Consider the following 24,994-nt stretch of genomic DNA (forward strand, 5'->3'; position numbering starts at 1 on the left):
CAATACTGATATTGCTCAGCTACCTTCTAGAAAGTTAGTACACCCACGGTCACTACTTTCATACATTTGTTTCAGATTGTTTAAAATGCTGCTGGGTATGGTGGCTCATGCCTGTAATCCCAGCACTTTGGGAGGCTGAGGCAGGCGGCTCACTTAAGTCAGGATTTCGAGACCAGCCTGGCCAACATGGTGAAACCCCGTCTCTACTAAAAATACAAAAATTAGCCGGGCATGGGGGCAGGCACCTTTAATTCCAGCTAATCAGGAGGCTGAGACAGGATAATCACTTGAACCTGGGAGGGGGAGGTTGCAGCAAACCGAGATTGCGCCACTGCCCTCTAGCCTGGGCGACAGAGCGAGACTCTGTCTCAAAACAAAAACAGAAACAAAAAAGCCATGTATCTGAGATTGAAAATATAAGCCTCGGAGGGACCTCTACCAAGCTCATTTCAAAGGGTCAAATCAGAATCTACTGGTCAGAAGAAAGCAGTAGAAAGAGCTGGTAGACTGGCTGCTGCAGATACTCTCCAGCAAGTAAAGTGGACACCCCGAGTGAGATGAGCCTTGTGAAGGGACTCACCTAAGCAGCAACGTGGAGGGCCAGGTGCACTGAGGGGGTTCTGTGGCCCATATGTCTGCTAGTTGTGATTTCTTGACTCTGGACCCCTTAATCGGAATGGTCTCATTGTGGTCAGGGTCAGATGGTAACTAAAGTTTTGTGGGGTTTTATTGAAGACGGGGTCTCGCTCTGTCACCCAGGCTGGAATGTAGCAGTGCGATCTCGGCTCACTGCAACCTCTGCCTCCCACGTTCAAGCGATTCTCCTGCCTCAGCCTCCCAAGTAGCTGGGATTACAGGAGCGTGCCACCACGCCTGGCTAGTTTTTTGTATTTTTAGTCGAGATGGGCTTTCACTATGTTGGCCAGGCTGGTTTTGCACTCCTGACCTCAGGTGATCTGCCCACCTTGGCTTCCCAAAATATTAGGATTACAGGCGTAAGCCCTGCCACCTCCCCCTAGTCCCCCATCCCCCGGGTCTTAGCATTTCTAAATAGCTCCCATGTGCTACTTAGTTACATACCTGTCATTTAGGCTGAGTGCTTTGAAGGTAGGAGGCTTACATATCTGTTTCCTGCTGCTTGACACAGTCGGTGCTTAGTAAATCACTAAACAAAAAGATTATGAATGAAAAGGACATGGGCAACAGTTTCAGCAGAAACTCAAACCCTTTCTGTCTGAAAGAAATCCTTTGCTGGGGATGGCTTAAGTAATGGGGAAAAATGGGTTCTGGAGCCAGATTTAAGCAGTTATGTAATCCCAGATGAGTGACTTGACCCCGTTGGGCCTCATTTTCACCTGAAAAACAAGGCTAATAAAACTCACAAAGGTATCGTGTGTGAAAAGCTCACCACTGAGCTGGGCATGTAGCAGGTACACAGTCTTGGCTGTCAATACTCAAAAATGGCTTCAGGCTGGGCACGGTGGCTCACACCTGTAATCCCAACACTATGGGAGCCAAGGCAGGTGGATCACTTGAGCCCAGGAGTTCCAGACCAGCCTGGGTAACACAGAGCCCCATCTCTAAAAATATTTTAAAAATTAGCTGGGTGTGGTAGTGTACACCTGTACCAGCTACTTGGGAGGCTGAGGCAGGGGACTGGAATTTAGGGTTTGATGCTGCAGGAAGCTGTGGTTGTGCCACTGCAGTCCAGCTTGGGTAATAAGGTGAGACCCTGTCTCTTAAACCAAAAACATAACAAGCCAGATAGCTTGAGCCCCAAAGTTTGAGACTAGCCTGGGCAACAAGGTGAAACTCCATCTTTACAAAAAATACAAAAATTAGCCAGGTTTGGTGGCACATGCCTGTATCCCAGCTACTTGGGAGGCTGAGGCGGAAGGATCCCTTGAGTCTGGGAGGTTGTGGCTGCTGAGAGTCGGGATTGTGCCACTGTACTCCAGCCTGGGCGACAGAATGAGATCCTGTCTCAAAAAACATGAAACATACCAAAAAAAAAAAAAAATTCATAAGCACAGCTGCCACAATGTTCCTGGACTTCCCATGTTATTCTGTTCAATAAAGTCACGTCATTAATTTAGCTGTGATCCTATTTTCATTGTATCATCTAATCAATTCACAAATCGCACGTCCTTATTTTTGGCTCAGAAGAAAAAACAAAGGTTGCAGTAAATCCAGACGTGACAGCCAAGTTGGCTTGCTCTTTCTCCTCCTTCCACATTTTGTTGCTGGGCACACTGAAGACAGGCCACTCAAAAAGAGACCCTCGCTGACAAATCGGGACCAATTTTGATTCCCTGGAAACCATCATTTATTTTTGGTAAATGCCAGTGAGGAATATACACGTCATTCCTGCAGAAAAGTCTATAGCATTTAAGTCTTGAAAACAGGTGACAATTGAAAAAAATTATAATATTTTCAGGTCTTTTAATAATTCAATGCTCTGTGTCCTTCAGGCTGTGAGACCCTAAGGTATTGGGGTCTGGTAATGTCCCAGCTATAGCAAAGGGCCTGTTGGGTGACATAGGACAAATACACAGCAAAATTCAGAAACTGCAAGTGCTTCCTCACTTGAACGGATCTGGCTTGTCCCCTTTGTGGTAGGGGCTTGACTGTTCCTAGAATGAATGACTTAAAATAAGGTGGTTAAAAATTCTGCAGTGAGTCTCGCCATGGTGAACAAACATGATTCAGAAATGCCTCCTTCTATAAAATGAAGGAGCTGGGTTGGAGTCAGTATTACCAGCCAGACCATACCCTGATGGGTAAAGGAAATTCTCTACCACAGAGCTCAGCAGTGAGGTGGCTGAGAGGAAGGCAGGCCTGCAGATGAAAGCGTGGGAGTGGAGCATGTGGGGCGGGCACTGTCCGGCTGGGAAAAACCAGCCTTCAAGAGGCCATTGTCAATCAGGCTGGGCACGGTGGCTCATGCCTGTCATCCTAGCACTTTGGGAGGCCAAGGTGGGCGGATCATTTGAGGCCAGGAGTTCGAGACCAGCCTGGCCAACATGGTGAAACCCTGTCTCTACTAAAAACACAAAAAATTAGCCAGCCGTGGTGGTGCATGCCTGTAATCCCAGCTACTCGGGAGGCTGAGGCACGAGAATCACCTGAACTCGGGGGATGGAGGTTGTAGTGAGCTGAGATTGCGCCACTGCACTCCAGCCTGGGCAACAAAGCAAGACTCCATCTTGGCAGGGGGCGGGGGATGTGGACCTCCAAGTCTCAGAAATATGTGTTTGTCTTTTGATCTGCTGATTTGGTGTAATGTGATTGCCTCATTCATTCCAGTGTACGTACTTGCTGTAAATTTATATACAGAATTAAATAGCCCATTTATTAACTTATAAACCATAATAAAACCAGACAGTCATTTCCCCTCACCAGCAGATCTTGCATTGGAAAAGGAAAATAATATACAAATTTCAGCAACTTCAGAGATTTCAGGAAGCCTGAATGGAGGTCAAATTCATTTTGGAGTTCAATAATATGTTCAAAGAATCAGGTACTATATATAATCATATAGACAACTCCCGTAATATCTCCACAGTGCAAAATTATCCCTGTTTCTTGTCATTCACCAGTGAGAAAAATCCAACTGCAGACTTGACTGCCTTCGGTGAAGGCACACGGCAAGTTCTTCTGACAAAAAACACCCTTTGGGATTGACTCTTCACGTTTTACACAGCAATTGTCTCAGCTTGGGACCAAAGTATTTACAAAGCAAGCGAACAAGAGACGAAGCAAGAGGGACACTTCTGAGGCCGGTGGTGCGGAAACTCACCGCCAAACAGGGTGGGGGGCCAGTCACCTCTTCAGGAGTGTCCCATGTGTCAGCTGACATAACATCTTCAATACAGAATTCCAATTGAAAGAAAAACAACAACAAAAAACACCAGTCAAGCATAAGCGACGTTACTTCCTCTCTGAACAGGGAAACATCTCGCTCGCTGGGAGATAAAAGGTAAATCTCTCATTTGCTGCTCTCTTCCCCTAAGTGCCAGCAAGAAGCTGGGTGTGGTGATGAAGAAAGAAGGCAGCCATCACCTAAGACCCCACAAGCCAAGCCGTGGTCCCCTCCATGAGGGCACGGTCCTTTCATGAAGCCGTAAAAGAGACCACAGCTCAGACCTGAGCACTCAGGGTTACCTACTGGGGTCTTGTCATATTCCTTATGTTGATTTCTGCCAAGACCCAAACTGATTCCTTTTTTTTTTTTTTTTTTTTTGAGACAGAGTCTCACTCTGTCACCAAGGCTGGAGTGCAGTGGTGTGATCTCAGCTCGCTGAAACCTCCACCTCCTGGGCTCAAGTGATTCTCCTGCCTCAGCCTCCCAAGTAGCTGGGATTACAGGCAGGTGCCACCATGCCTGGCTAATTTTTGTATTTTTAGTAGAGATGGGGTTTCACCATGTTGGCTAGGGTGGTCTCAAACTCTAGTGATCCGCCCACCTCAGCCTCCCAAAGTGCTGAGATTACAGGCGTGAGCCACCACGCCTGGCCCCAAACTGACTCTTGACCAAAGAATCTGATTTGGCAAACCAAATCTTAGTGCAGTGTTCGCTCCTCGTCCCCTTACCCAGAACATGATTCAGATCCTAACATAAACACAAAAACAGGTCAGGGAACCAAAACACTGTGGTCTTGTCTATTATACAAAATATTGAGATAATGTTCACGATTCATTCTGTTTTCAGCAATTGTGACAATTTTGAAGCTTCTCTCGAAGCTTCGAAACACTTCATTTCCTACTAAATACCAAAATGTGTCAGACAGGCATCACCAGTGGGAACTTGGTTTTGTTTTGTTTTTTTTTTTGAGATGGAGTCTCGCTCTGTTACCCAGGCTGGAGTGCACAATCTCGGCTCACCACAACTTCTGCCTCCCAGGTTCAAGCGATTCGCCTGCCTCAGCAGCCTGAGGAGCTGGGACTACAGGCACGCGACACCATGCCAGGCTAATTTCTGTATTTTTAGTAGAGATGGGGTTTCACTATGTTGGCCAGGCTGGTCTCGAACTCCTGACCTCGTGATCCGCCCATCTTGGCCTCCCAAAGTGCTGGGATTACAGGTGTGAGCCACTGTGCCTGGCCGGGGAACTTTGTTTTTAAACGTTTACAAACAAAAAGATTTTCGATGCATAGGCCAGTCCTAATGCATCCCATAATGGGGACCAAGGCAAAAACACACACACACAACTACAAAATATTCCCTAGAAAAATGCAAGATCCTCCGAAAATCAAGATCTCTCTACCAAACAACATACCAAGTCATCACAGAAGAGGTGAAGATGCCTCTCAAAAGATATGTGCCACAGAAATAGAGCTTGAAATACTGAACACGATTTCTCGAAGATCCTTCTCACCACCCCAAGACAAGCGCCCTGCTCTGGTGAGGGAAGAGGAGGCAAAGGAGAAGAGAGAAGTTTCCCTTCCATCTGGATCTGGGTGGATGCCAACCCTGACGTGCAGGGCAGAGCACCAGGCTGCAGGAACTGGATGCTAATTGCAATCGCTTTTTGCTTTGGAACATTTGCCAGGAACTTGTGAACTGCTAAGGGGATGACCAGGAAACTGGATCCATCTCTGTGGCTGGGGATGTTTTGAATGATTCTCGCGGGCTCCCTGTCTGCTTGGTGACCCTGTTGGTCCTATGCGTATCTGCGCCAGGGAATTAAACTAGCCAGTCTGACGTTCTCAAGCACCGCCCTGGACACCCCCACTGCCAGTTCATGGTCTACAGCCACAGTGACCCCAGCTTTTCACACAGGTCCTGAATGTTATCTGGAATGCAGACACAAGCGCTCTGAGCTACACTGCTTGGGGAATAATTCCACATGGAAAGGTACAACGTGGCCAAGATCTCCGCAGGGACACGGCCCTCAGATGACAGACTCCAGGAAGAAAGAGCATGAGACACTGGTCTCTGTTTAGGTTTGCCCAGAGCTCATGGCCGTCTGCACTGCAGGCAACGCATCCTCCTGCGGCTCACGGGGGGCCAGGAACCCCAGGGCTTCTGATGGAGAGTTATGCACCGTCCCCTCGGCTGGGTTGTACATTCACTGATTGTCAGAAGTTTCTGATACTGCTGTGGGGGCCGGGGAAGGAGTCACCAACAGTCTGGTCCTGTCCTTTGGACTCTACACATCATAGCGGTTCAAACTGTACGAGTTTGGGTAGCTCTGCCGGCTGTATTGGAAGTGGTCTGTTAAGATGTTGTTGCGGCCGTACTGATAGTCCCCGTGCTGGGGGAAGAGGAGGCCGTTGTGGGGCTTCTCCAGTGGGCTCCGGTGACGCTCCTTGCTGCTCAGGTCTGCTGTGGTGACGGGGAGGAGGTGCTTCCTGGCTTGCTGGTTTGCATCGTACTTGGTCTGTGCCAGAAAGAGAGCAATGAGACAGGACATGCCCGGGGCATAAGAGCTCGTAATTCAAAGTCAATCAACTGGCTGGCTGCGGTGGCTCACACCTGTAATCCCAGCACTTTGGGAGGTCGAGGCGGGAGGATCACCTGAGCTCAGGAGTTTGAGACCAGCCTGGGCAACATGGCAAAACCCCGTCTCTACTAAAAATACAAAAAATTAACCGGGTGTGGTGGCGCATGCTGTAGTTCCAGCTACTCAGGCGTTCTGAGGCACAAGAATCACTTGAACCCAGGAGGCGGAGGTTGCAGTGAGCTGGGACCATACCACTGCACTCCAGCCTGGGAGACAGAGCAAGACGCTGTCTCAGAAAAAAAAAAAAAAAAAAAATCAGTTAACCTCCGGGGCCAGCATAAGTCATAGGGCTTGAGCAAGGAAAGCAGACATGAATGGACCAGACCACAGCGCATGGACAGACTCAGAAGACAAGTCCTTGGCCAGGCGCAGTGGCTTATGCCTGTAGTTCAAGTGCTTTGGGAGGCCTAGGTGGGAGGATCACTTGAGGCTAGGAGTTGGAGACCAGACTGGACAAAATAGAGAGACCCCATATCTACATGTGTTAAGAAACAAATGAAGAGGCCAGGTGTGGTGGCTCATGCCTGTAATCCCAACACTTTGGGAGGCCAAGGCAGGTGGATCAACTGAGGTCAGGAGTTGGAGGCTGGCCTGGCCAAGATGGTGAAACCCCATCTCTACTAAAAATACAAAAATTAGCCAGGTGTGGTGGTAGGCGCCTGTAGTCCCAGCTACTCGGGAGGCTGAGGCAGGAGAATCGCTTGACCCCGGGAGGCGGAGGTTGCAGTAAGCTGGGATGGAGCGCCATTGCAATCCAGCCTGGGTGACAGAGCGAGACTCCATCTCGAAAAAAAAAAAAAAAAAAAATGAAAAGGAAAGGAAGGCAAGCCCTCCCTGTTGGCCATCCCATGTCCTTACACCGCACTAAACAGAGCCTTTGAGAGGAGGGAGGGAAAACCCCAGCTGAGACACAGCCGGAATGATTTGAGGACCTGAGGTTGCCTATGCAGGAAAAAGGAAGCCAGAGTGGGATGGGGCTGCGCCAAGATCATAAACCAGTCAGTGGCAAAGCTTTGACATACAGCCCCAGCCTTGAGCGCCCGGGAGGCCCTTCCTTTTCTGACTTCCTGGGTGTTGGGGGGCCGGCTTCCTTCCCTGCCCAGCCTCTCAGACTCTCACCTTGTTATAGAGGAAGACCCCCAGGATGGCGGTCATCATGCCCAGGACGTTGGTGCTGGTGACTGGGTTGCGCAGCATGATCAGGGACACCGTGATGACCATGATTCTTTTGGTGGCATTGGCGACCGAGTAGCTCAGGGGGCTAACGAGGTTGAGGATGCTGAAGGCGATAACATTCTGGGCAAAGTTACAGAAGCCGCTGACAGCCAGGAGCAGGAGCGTCCAGGGCCACTGGTAGACGTAGGTCTGCAGAGACCGGAAGGTAAAGACAGCACTTCAGTGGGCAGCGGTGACCCTGCCTCCCTGTATCCACCTGGCAGGGTTAGGGGAAGGGATGTGGAGGGGCTCATCTGGAGCCTCATGGTCCACAGGCAGCCAGTCCAGGTGTGTCACCAAGAGACACTAGGTGCTTTAGGTCCATGACCTCAGAACCTCATGACACCACACAGCACGGGAATCACCCGCCGTCTCCTGCCAAGGAAACAGGTGAAGCCAGGTCCCCAAAGGGCACCAAGCAAGACGTAAGCCAAAGCCTTCCCTGGCAGTGAACAGCCAGGAACCCTGGGTTTGGCAAAGCAGGGATCTGCTTGTTGGACACAATGCATTCTACAGGGTTGGAGGTCCTGGGAAGGTGGCTCTGAGCCTGCGAAGTACCTGGTAATACGAAAGCCACGGGTCTGCACCTATTGCTGCGAGGATGAAACAGAATCATGGCTTTTGAAGTGCTTTACAACAATCTCAAGCCAAACAAACACAAGAGGTGACGTTACCATCAACAGCTGAGGCCAGGTGCAGTGGCTCACACCTGTAATCCCAGCACTTTGGGAGGCCGATGCAGCTGGATCATCTGAGGTCAGGAGTTCAAGACCAGCCTGACCAACATGGTAAAACTGTGTCTCTATTAAAAATACAAAATTGGTCGGGTGTGGTGTGGTGGCGCATGCCTGTAATCCCAGCTGAGACAGGAGAATCTCTTGAACCTGGGAGGTGGAGGTTGCAGTGAGCTGAGATTGCACCACTGCACTCCAGCTAGGGCAACAGAGCGAGACTCTGTCTCAAAAAAACAAACAAAAAAACCAGTTTAGGTTGGGCATGGTGGCTCATGCCTGTAATCCCAGCACTCTGGGAGGCTAAGAAAAAAAAATCATTCGAGGGCAGCCTGGGCAACACAGTGAGACCCTGTCTCTACAAAAAAAAAAAAAAAAAAACTAGCCAGGCATGGTGGTGCACACCTGTGGTCCCAGCTACCTGGGAGGCTGAGGTGGGAGGATCGCTTGAGCCTAGGAGTTCAAGGCTACAGTGAGCTACGATGGCACCATAGCACTCCAGCCTGGGCGACAGTGTAAGACACTGTTTCAAAAAAACCCCACAAAACTTTACCATCTGACCCTGACCAGAATGAGGCCATTCTGACTAAGGGATCCAGAAATTAAGAAATCACAACTAGCAGACATTGGGACCATGGAATCCCCCAAAGAGCCTAGGCTGGTCCCAGGACAGGCAGACAGGTGAGAACCAGGTAGACACTGCCCTGTAGGCCAATTTCCAGGCCACGCTGACCTTGGCCACAGGAGGACAGAGCTGGCTCAGCCCAGGGCGACCGTGATTGGCGGCCCTGCTGGAGCTGCAGGATGTCTACCTGACTCCATCTCCACTGCACTCCAAGAGAGAAGGATCACACGGTCCTCTCAAATGCAAGAAGACACGCTTAGGCGACCAGCTCAATGTCAACCAACTCAAGACTGGAACTCCCAAATGCAAATCCATTTACCTGTGCCATACACCCTGCAGCTTCTGCGGGGAACCTCACTGGAGGAATAGCCCCTGTAATATGTACGAGCCCACCAGGATGCCTTCATGTTGGGCCAGCCTGTTCTCCCAGGGGTTGCTCCCTAAGGTGATCGGTTAGGACTTCCATGCTATTTTCTTCCTGCTTGCATAGATATCTATCTTCTGGGAAGGGAACCCAACCAATCTGGCTTAAAACAAAAAAAAGATACATAATAAAATGGACTGATTTGGCAGCACAGTGCACAATTCCAGGCATTTTTTTTTTTTTGAGACAGAGTTTTGCTCTGTCGCCCAGGCTGGAGTGCAGTGGCGCGATCTCTGCTCACTGCAAGCTCCGCCTCCTGGGTTCACGCCATTCTCCTGCCTCAGCCTCCCGAGTAGCCGGGACTACAGGCGCCCGCCACCGCGCCCGGCTAATTTTTTGTATTTTTAGTAGAGACGGGGTTTCACCGTGTTAGCCAGGATGGTCTCGATCTCCTGACCTCGTGATCCACCTGCCTCGGCCTCCCAAAGTGCTGGGATTACTGGCATGAGCCACCGCGCCTGGCCAATTCCAGGCATTTTAACAAATGCATCAATTCATGGAACCACCATGACCATCAGGGATTAGGACACTCCTGGGGGGCTTCTCTTTTGTCCTAACCCCCTCCTCCTAAACCTGGCAACCATCCATGTTTTCTGTCATGATCCGTGTGTCCTTGGGAGACTGTCATGGAACTGGAATCACATGGCTGGGAACCTTTGGAGACAGGCTGCTTTCACTCAGTGTGGCAACTCTGCCATTCATCCATGTTGTGAGGGACAAGAGTTGGTACCTTTTCATTGCTGAGTAATGCTCCACTGTGTGTAACATTCCATGTACTGAAGTTTTTTGTTTTGTTTTGTTTTGAGACGGAGTCTCGCTCTGTCACCTAGGCTGCAGTGCAGTGGTGGGATCTCTGCTTACAGTAAGCTCCGCCTCCTGGGTTCACGCCATTCTCCGGCCTCAGCCTCCCGCATAGCTGGGACTACAGGCGCCCGCCACCATGCCCGGCTAATTGTTGTATTTTTAGTAGAGACAGGGTTTCATCGTGTTAGCCAGGATGGTGAAGTTTTGTTTTTGTTTTTGTTTTTGTTTCAGATAGAGTTTTGCTCTTGTCACCCTGGCTGGAGTGCAATGGTGCGATCTCAGCTCACTGCAACCTCTGCCTCCCGGGTTCAAGTGATTCTCCTGTTTCAGCCTCCCGAGTAGCTGGGATTACAGGCAACCACCACCATGCCCAGCTAATTTTTGTATTTTTAGTAGAGATGGGGTTTCACCATGTTGGCCAGGCTGGTCTCGAACTCCTGACCTCAGGTGATCCCCCCACCTTGGCCTCCCAAAGTGCTGGGACTACAGGTGTGAGCCACCACACCCGGCCTATTTTTTCTTGAGACGGAGTCTCACTCTGTCACCCAGGTTGGAGTGCAGTGGCACGATCTTGGCTCACTGCAACCTCTGCCTCCCAGTTCAAGCAATTCACCTGCCTCAGCCTGCCAAGTAGCTGGGACTACAGGTGTGCCACACCACACCTGGCTAATTTTTCTATTTTTAGTACAGGAGGAGTTTCACTATATTGGGCAGGCTGGTCCCGAACTCCTGACCTCAAGTGATCCACCTGGCTCGGCCTTCCAAAGTGCTGGGATTGGATTATATGCATGAGCCACCGCACCCAGCCATCTGTCCATTGTCTTCTGATCTAATTTCTCTCTGTTGTTTAAACTGGATAATGTAGACTGATTTATCTTCAAGTTATTGGCTCCTTCCTCTGTTACCTCCATTCTGCTTTTGAGTCCATCCCTTGAGTTTTTTTTTTTTTTTTTGAGATGGACTCTCGCTCTGTCGCCCAGGCTGGAGTGCAACGGCATGATGTTGGCTCACTGCAACCTCCGCCTCCCGCGTTCAAGCAGTTCTCCTGCCTCAGCCTTCTGAGTAGCTGGGATTACAGGCACGTGCCACCACGCCCAGCTAATTTTTGTATTTTTAGTAGAGACGGGGTTTCTCCATGTTGGTCAGGCTGGTCTTGAACTCCTGACCTTGAGATCCACCTGCCTTGGCCCCCCAAAGTTCTGGGATTACAGGCATGAGCCACCACGCCCAGCCAATCCCATGAGTTTTTAAGTTACTATCTTCCATTTAAAAATTTCTGGCCTCCAGCCTGGCCAACATGGTGAAACCCCATCTCTACTAAAAATATAAAAATTAGCCAGGCATGGTGGCAGGCGCCTGTAATCCCAGTTGCTCGGGAGGCTGAGGTAGGAGAATCACTTGAGCCTGGGAGGCAGAGGTTGCAGTGAGCCGAGATCCCGCCATTGCACTCCAGCCTGGGTGACAGAGCAAGACTCCGTCTAAGGGAAAAAAAAGAAAATTTCTAGCCAAGTTTGGTGGCTCATGTCTATAGTCCCAGCACTTTGGGAGGCTGAGGCGGGTGGATCGCTTAAGCCCAGAAGTTTGAGATCAGACTGGGCAATATGGCAAAACCTTCTTTCTACAAAAAATACACACACACACACACACACACACACACACACACACACAGAGTTAACCAGATATGCTGGTGTGAACATGTAGTCCCAGCTACTCAAGAGGTTGAGGTGGGAGGATCACTGAGCCCAGAGAGGTTGAGGTGGCAGTGAGCTGTGATTGTACCACTGCACTCCAGCCTGAGCACAGAATGAGACCCTCTCTCAAAGGAATTTTAAAAATTTCCATTTGGTTCTTCACTCTATCTTCTATCTGTTCACATTTGTCTCCAGAGTCTTTACTTTGCTCCTTGGAGCACGACGGTAATCACTGCTTTAAAGTCTGTCTGATAATCCCAACATCTGTGTCATTGCACTGTTGGCCCTTGTTGATTGTCTTTTCCCAACCACCTGGAATTTCCTGGGTCTTCGTAAACTACGTAATTTTGGCTGGAATCCCGGGCATTTCGCATATTATAAAAGTCTGGGTCTTATTTAAATCCTATGAAGAATGTTGATGTTTTGTTTTAGCAGGCAATTGATGATGCTGGGTTCAGGCTGCAGGCTTGACCAGCCTTCTGTGGGTTGTGGTTCCAATGTCAGTTATGTTTTCAAAGCCTTTCCAGTGGTATTTGGCTCTGTCCTGAGTCTGTGCCGCCCGTGGTCAGTCTGAAAGCCAAGCGCTGGTCTCTCCCACAGTTCTGTTCTCAGTCTTTGGTATGCTGTTTAAGATCTCATCCTCACATGTGTGACGCTCAGGGGCAAGCCTGGGATTCCATGGGCGACTTTATGAGGTCGCTGTCCTCAGCTCCTCCCTCCACACAATCTCCTGAGTACTTTCTAGTTTCCTAGTCCCTCCCTTTCATGGCCCTCCAGTCAGAAAGCTGAGGTTTAATCACCGTACTCTGCTGTTCACTTCCTGTGATTACACCCCCATTTGAGGGTCAGGCAGTGACAGTACAGAGAACAAGCTGCAGAAGGGCTCGTCCCATCCTCTGAGGACTATATGTCCTCAAACAGCAGAGGAAGAGTCGCCTTTCTCAGGGTTTTAGGTGGCTGTGGAACCTGCTGCTGCTGCCACCAACATAGGATTGTCAGGAGCCTGGGAAGCAAGAGATGAAGGCAAAAAAGAAAATAGAAAAAAACCTAACAGACAGCTGGGCGTGCCGGCTGGCGCCTGTAATCCCGGCACTTTGGGAGGCTGAGGCAGGGAGATGATCTGAGGTCAGGAGTTCGAGACCAGCCTGGCCAACATGGTGAAACCCCGTCTCTACTAAAAACACAAAAATTAGCCAGGAGTGGTGGTGCGCGCCTACAATTCCAGCTACTCAGGAAGCTGAGGTGGGAGAATCGCTTGAACCTGGGAGGCGGAGGTTAGAGTAAGCTAAGATCGCGCCACTGCACTCCAGTCTGGGCGACAGAGTGAGACTCCATCTCAAAAACAAAAAACAAAAACAAACAAAAAAAAACCAAAAGAAAAAAACAAAAAAGAGAAAAAGCCTAACAGGCATCCAGGTGTGGTGGCTCACGCCTGTAATCCTATCTCTTTGGGAGGTCGAGGCAGGCAGATCACCTGAGGTCGGGAGTTCAAGACCAGCCTGGCCAACATGGTGAAACCCATCTCTACTTAAAAAAAAAAAAAATACATAAAAATTAGCTGGGCATGATGGCATGTGCCTGTAATCCCAGCTATATGGGAGGCTGGGGCAGGACAATCTCTTGAACCCTGGAGGCAGAGGTTGCAGCGAGCTGAGATCACGCCACTGCGCTCCAGCCTGGGCAACAGATCAAGACTCCATCTCAAAAAAAAAAAAAAAAGAAAGAAAAGAAAAGAGAAAGCCTAACAGGGGATTTCCTCCATTCTCTCTGAGGGTTAGGAGTCTCCTTTCCCATTCTCCAGACTCCAAGCAGAGAACATCTCTGTTCTCATTCAGTGCCCGCATCTACCTTCTGAGCTGCCTCATGTCCAGGCTGAAGACACAGGAGGACGAAGAATGACGAACTCACTGGTGGCTCCAAGGCACTCTGAATTCTGGTCTTTCCCCCGGCCATCTGCCTGCTACCATTTATTTCTCGGTTCTCAAGTAGCTGCTTCATGCATTCTGTCCAAGTTTTGAAACCAGGCCACCTGCTCCAGAGTCTAGGAATCCCCGCCTGTCTTTTGCCAAGCCATTTGGCGACTGGGCCAGGCGTCTCTGGGAACTGCCCACTGCAGCCTTTGATTCTTGGTAGACTGGAGAGCAGCAGACACCAGCTGACATTCTCCCATCTCATCCTCTTCCCGCCTGTTCTGGAGAACAGGACTGCGACGGTGCTAACTAACCTGCTGTCTGTGTAGTCTATGTGGGAGACACAAGACAAAGAGGGGGAACCCAGACATGTGGGAACCCCATCTTCAGACTGCAACATTAGTGAATATGGTGTATGCCTAGGGCTGCTATTAAAATACACAAAGTCATGCTCATGTTAAAAAACATATGGGCCAAGTGTGGTGGCTCACAGCTGTAATCCCAGCACTTTGAGAGGCCAAGGCGGGAGGATGGCTTAAGGCCAGGAGTTCAAGACCAACCTAGGCAACAGTGGGAGACAGTCTCTACGAAAAAAAAGAACCAACCAAACAAAACACCACCAAACATAACATACACAGCCTCAACTAAAAAAAAAAGGTTACTTAAGGTATTACAACAACAAAAAAGATAATGACTAGAACAACAATAACAACACAAAATGTCCTAAGGGCAAGAAAAGCAAAGACAAAAAAACACAGCAAAAGCCTCTATGTTTCTGTCCATGTGTGGACACATACATACTCTAATGAGCTGTAACACAGAACAGCAGAGGAACTGACAGGAAACCCACTGACACTATTACACAGCCGTACAAGAAATGAGAAAGGCCTTCTATGTTGTTATGAAGAGCTCTCTGGGACGATGAGATGAAATGAACAAGGTGCAGAATAGTTCAGCTCCCCTTCAGTATCCACGGAGGACTGGTTCTAGGGACCCCTGCGGATGCCAAAATCTACAGATGTTCAAGTCCCTTTTATAAAATGGTTTAGTATTTGCATGTAATCCATGCACATCCTCCCATATACTTGAAATCATCGCTAGATTACTTATAATCCCTAATACAATAAAACGGCTATACAAATAATTGTTATACTGTATTATTTTAAAATGTCTTATTCTTTATTATAGTATTTTGTTTGTTTTTCTACCATATATTTTCAATTCGCAGTTGGTTGAATCCACCAGTGTGGAACCCACAGATATGGAAGGATGACTGTATATTTATATTTATTTTTGAGATAGGGTCTTGCTCTGTCATGCTGGCTGGGGTGCAGTGGCTCAAACATGGCTCACTGCAGCTTTGACCTTCCCGGGCTCAAGTGATCTTCCCACCTCAGGCTCCCAAGTAGCTGGGACTACAGGCATGTGCCACCATGCCGGGTTAATTTTTGGTTTTCTTTTACGTAGAGACGGGGTTTCACCATGTTGACCAGGCTAGTCTCAAACTCCTGAGGCTAAAGCAGTCTGCCTGCCTCTGCCTTCCAAAATACTGGGATTACATGTGTGAGGCACTGTGCCTGACCTGTAAATTTAAAAAGCTACTTTTTGGGCTGGGCGTGGTCGCTTACGCCCATAATTCCAGCACTTTGGGAGGCTGAAGTGGGTGGATCACCTAATGTCAGGAGTTTGAGACTAGCCTGGCCAAAATGGAGAAACCCCACCTCTAGTAAAAACACACAAAAAATTAGCTGGGCGCGGTGGTGGGTGTCTGTAGTCCCAGCTACTCGGGAGGCTGAGGCAGGAGAACTGCTTGAATCTGGGAGGCGGAGGCTGCAGTGAGCCGAGAACATGCCATTGCATTCTAGCCTAGGAGACAGAGAAACTCCGTCTCAAAAAATAAAATAAAATAAAATAAAATAAAATAAAATAAAATAATAAAATAAAAAGCTACTCTGTGTGTAATAAGGACAGAGGGTGATTATACATGTAAATTTGCTTATATTTGCAAAAATATGGAACAGGTGAACTAGGAGCCTAAGAAATGTTATCCATGGTCAGGGAGGGGACTACAGGAATCATGACCAGACTTCTTCTTTTTTTTTTATTTTTATGAGACAGTCTCGCTTTGTCACCCAGGTTGGAGTGCAGTGTCGTGATCTCAGCTCACTGCAACCTCCACCTACCTAGTAGCTAGGATTATAGGCGTACGCCACCACACCAGGTAATTTTTATATTTTTTCTAGAGATGGGGTTTCCCCACGTTGGCCAGGCTGGTTTCGAACTCCTGGCCTCAAGGGATCCACCTACCTCGGTCTCCTAAAGGGCTGGGATTCCAGGTGTGAGCCACCACACCCAGCCTGCAAAGAAATACTAACCTTTTCTCAGCACTCCAGTTGCAATTGTGCTGTGAGAATGCTCATTCTGAAGCAATTATATGAGTGAGTGTACAGTAGAATAACATCAGTGAATAACGGGTAGAATAAGCAACTAAGAAACGAGGAGCAGAACCAAGCATACCAGCGACGAGATCTAAATACGAAATTCAAAACAGCAAAGATCTGGACTGTTCAACTGAAAGTGACGCTAATTGCTAGGAACTCTTTGCTGCTGCCCCAAGTGTGTACTTCCTAATTTTTCACAGTAAAGGCCTAACAACAATGACCATCCAGCAGCCAAAAGCACCCATGGCACCTGGATTGTGTCTCTAAATACCGCTCCCCACTAACGGCACCTGGAGTCCTGAAGGAGGGGCTGACTGCAGCTCTGGGATGGGAAGTACACAAGGTGAAGGCGGGCATCCCGCTGGGAGAAACGCTGACCCACAGTGCTAGAAGGGCAAGGAGCCAATCAGAAGGGCTCCAATGGCTAAGACAGGACAATTTTTTTTTTCTTCTTTTTTTTTTAAGATGGAGTCTCGCTCTGTCGCCCAGGCTGGAGTGCAGTGGTACAATCTCAGCTCACCGCAACCTCCGCCTTCCAGGTTCAAGCAATTCTCCTGCCTCAGCCTCCTGAGTAGCTGGGATTACAGGCATGCACCACCATGCCTGGCAAATTTTTGTATTTTCTGTAGAGATGGGGTTTCACCACGTTGGCCAGGCTGGTCTTGAACTCCTGACCTCAAGTGATCTGCCCACCTCGGCCTCCCAAAGTGCTGGGATTACAGGCTGGAGCCACTGCACCTGGCCAAGACAGGACAATTTGACTAGGAAAACGAATAATTCATGCAACTGACAAACACATAAAAGTTCACAATGATGCTGGAGAGAAAAAGAGAACCCCTTCCCTACCCCCAAACAAACCCTCAACTCTGGTCAACATTTGGAGTAAGCTCCAACTCTCTATCCTGAAAATTAGTCATCAAAAGGAACAGTTAAGCATTAAACTGCCTTTCTCGTACCATACTTCAAGGTAACAAACTAGTCCTGGAAGATGGAAAGTTCTTTACAGAAGAATTACAGCTCATCAATGTGAAGCGAAAGTTAGAAAAGTGAGCCATGGTTTACTGATTGGGAAAATAGAGGTAATATCCACTACTTCAGCAGGTGGAGCCAAGGATTAAAGATAAGAAATGTCACAAATCCAGCTAGACCACATTAAGACCTCAATAAATATTTACTTTTCCTTTCTAACTCGAGTCTGGAAGAATCACACTGGCCTCCTCCTCACCGCAGGCACTTGCATTCATTTATAACACATTCTCTGAAGGCAGACCCTGCAGGTGGCAGAAAGATTCGACGTGGAGTAAATGGAAACAGAGACCAGGGAGGAACTGAGCTGCACAGTTTTCTTTCTTTCTTTCTTTCTTTTTTTGAGACGGAGCTTCACACTTGTTGCCCAGGCTGGAGTGCAGTGGTGCGATCTCGGCTCACTGCAACCTCTGCCTCCTGGGTTCAAGCGATTCTCCCACCTCAGCCTCCCAAGTGGCTGGGATTACAGGCGTGCACCACCACGCCTGGCTAATTTTGTATTTTTAGTAGAGACAGGATTTCACCATATTGGTCAGGCTGGTCTCGAACTCCTGACCTCAAATGATTCACACACCTTGGCCTCCCAAAGTGCTGGGATTATAGGCGTGAGCCACCACACCCAGGCAGCGCACGTTTTTTTCTTTTTTTTTGACACGGAGTCTCCCTCTGTCACCCAGGCTGGAGTGCAGTGGCACCATCTCGGCTCACTGCAACCGCCACATCCTGGGTTCAAGCAATTCTTCTGCCTCAGCCTCCCGAGTAGCTGGGACTACAGGTGCGAGCCACCATGCCTGGCTAATTTTTGTATTTTGGGGAGAAACAGGGTGTCACCATATTGGCCAGGCTGGTCTCAAACTCCTGACCTCGTGATCCGCCCGCCTTGGCCTCCCAAAGTGCTGGGATTACAGGCGTGAGCCACTGCGCCCGGCATTTTTTTTTTTTTTTTTTTTTTTGGCCAGTGCATAGTTTTCAAAGTTCCAGGGCTGGCAAGGCACAGTGGCTCACATCTGTAATCCCAGCACTTTGGGAGGCCAAGGCAGATCTCTTAAGGCCAGGAGTTCAGGACCAGCCTGGGCAACATAGTGAGACCCTGTCTCTCCAAAAACAGTAAAAAAACAAAAATCAAACAAAAAAAAATTAGCCGAGGCTGTGGGAGGATCGCTTGAGCCCCGGATTGAGGTCAAGGCTGCAGTGAGCCATGATTGTGCCACTGCACTCCAGCCCTGGCAACAGAGCGAGGTTCTGTCTCTAAAAAATAAACATTTAAAATAAAAAATGAGTAAAAATAAAAAGTCAATGTGCTATCTGGACTATACTGTCAGGAGGTGAAAGAGTCACCTTCTCTTCCTTGACGCTACTGGTGCACACACAGCAGCTATCAGCACCTGGGATCAAGCACACCAGAGAAGGAAATGCACAGGAAACACACTTCCTTGATGGCGTGCATCGTCACCGTGAGGCATTACAGAGGACTGACTGCTGAAAGCGCTGGCTGTCAGGTGCCCAAAAGATACCCCAATGTTAACATGCAGCTACAGCTCCTCAACAAAGCACCTATTCTGGAACTAGCCAAGAAAATGGCGTGTTCTTGGTGCTATACAACTCACCAAGTCGCTGCTGACCAGGAAAGCCGAGAGGTCCACCAGAACCCAGGTGGGGATCATAAAGAAGACGGCGTGGCAGCCCAGGATGTTGAGCAGCCGGAGATGGTGGATCCGTGAATCTCGCAAGACCTGGAAAGGGAAAGCCTCTTTAGAGGGTGATTAAAACTATATGTGGCAAAAAGGGCTCCAGTGACTCAGGCCCCAAACACAGTGACTGGACATTAACCCTGACATCTGAGCTTGGACACCAAACCTGCAAGTGCATTTGTGAGGACATACACAGCACAGGCCTGAAACAAGCACCATGCTCCATGCATAAACGACTGAGAAAAGAAAACAAAAATAAAACAGTAACACTCAGTGCTGGTGAGGATGAAGTGAAGTAGGCACTCTGAAATTCCACTGGTTTGAGGCTGAATTGGTATAACCTTTCTAAAATACGACCAGACAAACCATATTAAGAGTGATTAACGTTTCATACCCTCTAACCTGAGAACTGTAAGCCTATCATAATGAAATACTGAGACAGGAAAACATCACACACGTGATTGTTTCTACATTACAATGAAACGTTGGAAATAACTGGTATTTCCAATAGAGAGACTGCATTAACCATGGTACCTGAAAAGTGTGTGATTATCACAGGAGTTAAGAGCAATTTTTTTTTTTTGAGACGGGGTCTCACTCTATTCCTATTGCCTAGGCTGGTCTCGAACTCCTAGCCTCAAGTGATCCTCCTGCCTTGGCCTCCCAAAGTGCTGGGATTATAGATGTGAGCCACTGCACTAGGCTTCAACAAGTTTTAAAATCTTGTTTTAAATTGAAGTTTTTAGCTAGGCCTGGTGGCTAATGCCTGTAATCCCAGTGCTTTATGAGGCTGAGGTGTGAGGATCACTTGAGCTTCGAAGACTGAGGCTGCAGTAAGCTATGACTGTGCCACTGCACTCCAGCCTGGGCAACAGTGAGCCTTGGTCTCAATAAAAGAGCTTTTCTTTATTTTTTTCTTATTGAGCACATTAACTTTATAATAGAAAAACTTTTTTTTTTTTTTTTTTTTTTTTGAGATGGAGACTCACTCTTGCCCAGGTTGGAGTGCAGTGATGCAAAATCTCAGCTCACTGCAAGCCCCGCTTCCTGGGTTCAAGCAATTCTTGTGCCTCAGTGTCTGGAGTAGCTGGGATTACAGATGCGTGCCTGGCTAATTTTTATGTTTTTAGTAGAGATGGAGTTTTGCCATATTGGTCAGGCTGGTGTTGAACTCCTGGCCTCAAGTGAACCGCCCACCTTGGCCTCCCAAAGTGCTGGGATTATAGGCATGAGCCACTGCGCCCGGCCAGAAAAACAAACTATTTAAAAAGCAAAATGACAAACAGAAAATCAGCACAATGGCAATCAAGATTTTTCTGCTCTAATAGCAAAGAAATTTCTACTCCGCCTATTTTCCCAATGCCACCAGTTTGCTGCCCGCACACCCCTGAAACCCCATGCATGTCCGCTGATGGTGACCAAATACCTTTTTGGAGAAAATGTTCTGAAGCGAGAAGCACAGCGTGGCGGCGAGGGCGCTGACGAGTCCCCACATGTCAAAAGACAACTCGGTGACGGTGGCCAGCAGGACACCGCTGATGATGGGGATGAGTGACAAGTATACCTGCAGGAAGAGGTCATCAAGAAGGGCTCACAGGCCAGACTAGAGCTGGGCCACACGCCACAGATGCCCAGGGAAGAGCCCCTCTCCTCCCTCAGTAAAGGGATACCACCTAACACTTTGAAAGTGGTGTTTGCTGTGCCAGTGACGCTCTGGTGGGTGGCTGGGGGCAGGTGGTTATCAGAGCGCCAGGGGCAGGGCTTATTTGTGGGTAGCCCCATCCCCATACCGTCACCCCCATTAAGAGCCTCTGCTCAGGGCCACAGCCCGGGGCTGGTCCTAACTCCACAGATCTATTCAGCTGCCACTGACGCACCAGGGTTCGAAGCCCTGATCCTCTATAAGGCTCCCCCATTCCCTCTTTTTAAAAAATAGTTTTTTTGAGACCAAGTCTCGCTCTGTCGCCCAGGCTGGAGTGTAGTGGCACAATCGTGGCTCACTGCAACCTCCGCTTCCTGGGTTCAAGCGATTCTCCTGCCTCAGACTCCCCAGTAGCTGGGATTACAGGGATGTGCCACCACGCCCGGCCAATTTTTTTGTACTTTTAGTAGAGACAGGATTTCGCCATGTTAGCCAGGCTAGTCTTGAACGCCTGATCCACGTCATCCATCCACCTTGGCCTCCCAAAGTACTGGGATTACAGGTGTGAGCCACTGCGCCCAGCCCCCATTCCCTCTTACTTCAGGCTCTTCCAGTATGGTTACTCCTGGCTGGCACACTCCACTGATGCCTTCTCCTCCCAGTGACCTCCTGCCTTCACAAGGAGTGCTTTCTCCAACCCACCTCCACCTTGGGAGGCTCCTGTGCTGTGTTCCCAGGGCCACTGCCTGGGCTTCCCCAGCAGAGAGCTCTCCACTCACTTTTTTTTTTTTTGAGACGGAGTCTCGCTCTGTCACCAGGATGGAATGCAGTGGCATGATCTCGGCTCACTGCAACCTCTGCCTCCCAGGTTCAACCGATTCTCCTGCCTCAGCTTTCTGAGTAGCTGGGACTACAGGTGCCTACCACCACGCCCAACTAATTTTTGTATTTTTAGTAAAGATGGGGTTTTGCGATGTTGGCCAGGATGGTCTCGATCTCTTGACCTCGTGATCTGCCCACCTTGGCCTCCCAAAGTGCTGGGATTACAAGCGTGGGCCACCGTGCCCAGCCTCTCCACCCACTCTGTCTGTTACATCATCCGGTCCTGTTAGTGTACAACCTTAGAGCAGGTCCTTGTTCACTGCTTTATCCTGGTGCCTAGCACACAGTAGGCACTCAATAGCTGCTAGCTGAATGAACGAGCAGCAAACATAGTGACAGAGAGCCTTCTAGAAGGTCTGGCATGCAGGGTTAAACAACTCCCAACTTCCAGGATCCACCAGGATCCATTCCCGCGTGTCCAGCTCTTCTGACTCTCGGCTCAATCCTGTCCTACAAAGAACACTCTTCACTTTGGGAGGCTGAGGAGGGCAGATCACTTGAAGTCAGGAGTTTGAGACCAGCCTGGCCAACATGGTGAAACCCTGTCTCTATTGAAAATACAAAAATTAGCCAGGAGTGATGGAACGCGCCTGCAATCCCGGCTACTCGGGAGGCTGAGGCAAGAGTCGCTTGAACCCAGGAGGTGGAGCTTGCAGTAAGCTGAGATAGCACCACGGCACTCCAATCTGGGCAACAGAGCGAGACTCCGTCTCAGAAAAACAAACAAACACTCTTAGGGAGAGATAGGAGAGGTGGAGATTTTAGGAGGGAGTGGTCATGCCACAGGGAGGGCAGACCGAGGGCTGTGGACCTGAATTCCAGCTTCCCCAATATCAGGCTGTGGCCCTCAGGCACATGATTCTCCCCTCTCAGTCCATCTCAGGAAAACCTGAGATCAGGAATGATGACTACTGGCCTTATCTGCCTTGCAGGGCAGGTTCCTAGAAGTTATGATGTCATTATAATTAGTCTGGCTGCCTAACCGGGCCAATTCCCAGTCTTTCCTCACTGTGTGAAGTTCCGGCTCCTTGCCCAAGCTGCGTACAATGTCCCGTACAACGGGGAAACCTGATAAACACGATGATATCCGGTGATGCAGCTACACACCTCAGGGACAACTCTGACTTCTCAGAAGCCAAGTCACAGCCTGACATCACCCTGGGGGAGCAGGGCTACAGAGCACACACAGGTCTTGCTGAGACAAAGACAGGCGGGAATAAAAAAAAATCAGCCATAGGTGGCCCAATTTCTATAAACCGATCCAGGGCACTACCTCTCTGAGTTACATAAAATACAACATGCCAGAAACCAACCACTTGGAAAAGAGGCACGGTGTCCAGCATCAGCATGAAATGGATTCCAGCTGAGACAACAAGTGCCCAACTTCCACTTAAAGATACGGGATAAAGCTGTCTCCGGCTAAAGCCATGGCTATTCTTGCCCCGAGCCAGGAAATACCCTGGCTTGGCATCTTGAACAGAATTTGGACTGTGCCCAAAGCATCCTCCTTATGCAGCCCTGAGTCCTGTGTGCCACTTTCGCTTCCGTTCCCAGACCATCACAACTTCTGGCTGTTTTAATTTCTAAGACTTTGCTGGATTTTGCCAAGATCGAAATCCTTTGATCGCGTCTGGCTTCTGATCCCAGAGGTCCCCTGACAGAAATCTCTTGTCAAGAAGTGAAAACCTAGCCAAGTGCAGTGGCTGACGCCTGTAATACCAGCACTTTGGGAGGCTGAGGCGGACAAATCACTTGAGGTCAGGAGTTTGAGACCAGCCTGGCAACATGGTGAAACCCTGTCTCTATTAAAAATACAAAAAAATTAGCCAGGTGTGGTGGTGCACGTCTGTAGTCCCAACTACTCGAGAGGCTGAGGCAGGAGAATTGCTTGAACCTGGGAGGCGGAGGTTCCAGTGAGCTGAGATTGTGTCACTGGACTTCAGGCTGGGCAAGAGTAAAACTCCGTCTCAAAAAAAAAAAAAAAAAAAAAAAAAGTGAAAACCTAACCGACAGCGTTCTGATCCATCCATCCCTAGTCCCACTGGAAAGGCCACACATGGGGTGTATGGCCAAGATGTGACCAACTCATCACCTACCAGCAAACCCAGGTGAGGAATCAAAACGGGGAGGAAAATTGGATCTGAAAGGGACAACAGTGTTCCTAAGACCACACAGCAGAGATCACAGAAGGACACATACTCCACACACCACTGCTCACAGGGTGATTCTAGAACTTGAGTAGTAAAAGGCCACTGGAGACCTCTACACTGACTTCCCTATTTGACGGGAAGCCAGGCAGCCTGCAGACCAGGATCCTGACCACGTCACCAGTTGGCAACAGGGAGGAACCCCCTGGAGCTCCCATCTGCCCAGAGTCCCTGCCCGGGGTTACCTTGGTGCTCTGCTTCTCCTTCATAATGATCCGGGACAGGAGGACCACCCAGATGGGCATGGTGGCCTTGACTGCAAAAAGAGGGAAGGGCACTCAGGGGGCTGCCTGAATTCCAGGGCCCAACCCGTTCCATCTCCACGGCGGGATGGGAGGGCCTGGCAGCCCCTCACACCTCTTCGCCCCTTCTCTTTCGGTAGGGCTTCCTCCTACCTCGGCTGTTGTGGTCTGTCCTGCTTACCTCTCAGCTCTCTTCTCAGCTCCTCTTCTCCCTGAGAACCCCGTGCGTGTCCCTCCCCTACCAAACCCTTGGCAGCCCCTCTGCTGACTTCTCAGTCCGGCGGCACGCACCACGGGCGGCGCACTCCTATCCATGCGCCCAAACCCGAAGCGGCGGTCCCGGCCGCCGCCCCCGAGGCCGGGCGCGGAACCTACCGGTGTGTGCATAGGACACGGGCACCTTCCAGATGCTGACGTGCGCTGACACTGACGCGAAGTACTTGCCGAAGGCGAGCGGCAGCACGTAGCGCGGGTAGAAGCGCGGCGGCAGCAGCGGGCCGGACGACGGATGCGGACTGGGTCCGGGGCCCGAGACGGGCGGCGCGGGGGGCACGCGCCAGGCGCGCAGCAGCGGCGGGAGCCCAGCGCACAGAGCCAGGATGTGGCACAGCGACACGGTCACCGGGAACGGGAAGGCGCTCAGGATCACCTTGTTGACCACGTTGCCGCCCGCGCTCAGCGCGTACCACAGCAGGCACAGCGCCGCCACCCGCGCGCCCTCGCGCGCCCCACCACTACTGCTCGCTGCGCCCGGGCCCCCCGCGCCATGGCCCGCGCCCACCGCAGCCGCCGCCATCCTGCCCGAGCGGCCGCCCCTTCCAGCCAGTCGGACGGCCCGACGCCGGGCGGGGGCGGGGCTGGGCGGGGGGGGGGGGGGGGGGGCAGGCGCCCGTGTCTACGCCGTTTCCCATTGGTCGCTGCCTCCGCGCGTCATCCCCCCGCGCCGGCCGACGCGCC

The 24,994-nt window shown here is 50.0% G+C and overlaps 1 protein-coding gene across 1 annotated transcript; it reads right to left on the reverse strand.

Moving 5' to 3' along the window:
• Positions 1 to 2,302: 2,302 nt before the first annotated feature.
• On the reverse strand, positions 2,303 to 24,885 carry SLC35E1 (solute carrier family 35 member E1). The gene is made up of 6 exons (XM_016935404.4): positions 24,413 to 24,885; positions 23,981 to 24,051; positions 20,491 to 20,628; positions 18,981 to 19,106; positions 7,626 to 7,871; positions 2,303 to 6,383 (listed from the first exon to the last, which is right to left on the reverse strand). Exons 1-6 carry the CDS (start codon positions 24,831 to 24,833, stop codon positions 6,153 to 6,155), a joined length of 1,233 nt encoding a protein of 410 aa, XP_016790893.1. The 5' UTR covers positions 24,834 to 24,885; the 3' UTR covers positions 2,303 to 6,152.
• Positions 24,886 to 24,994: the final 109 nt, after the last annotated feature.

This window comes from Pan troglodytes, chromosome 20 (genome assembly GCF_028858775.2).
Source record: "Pan troglodytes isolate AG18354 chromosome 20, NHGRI_mPanTro3-v2.0_pri, whole genome shotgun sequence".
In the NCBI taxonomy this organism is placed as follows: Eukaryota; Metazoa; Chordata; class Mammalia; order Primates; family Hominidae; genus Pan; species Pan troglodytes.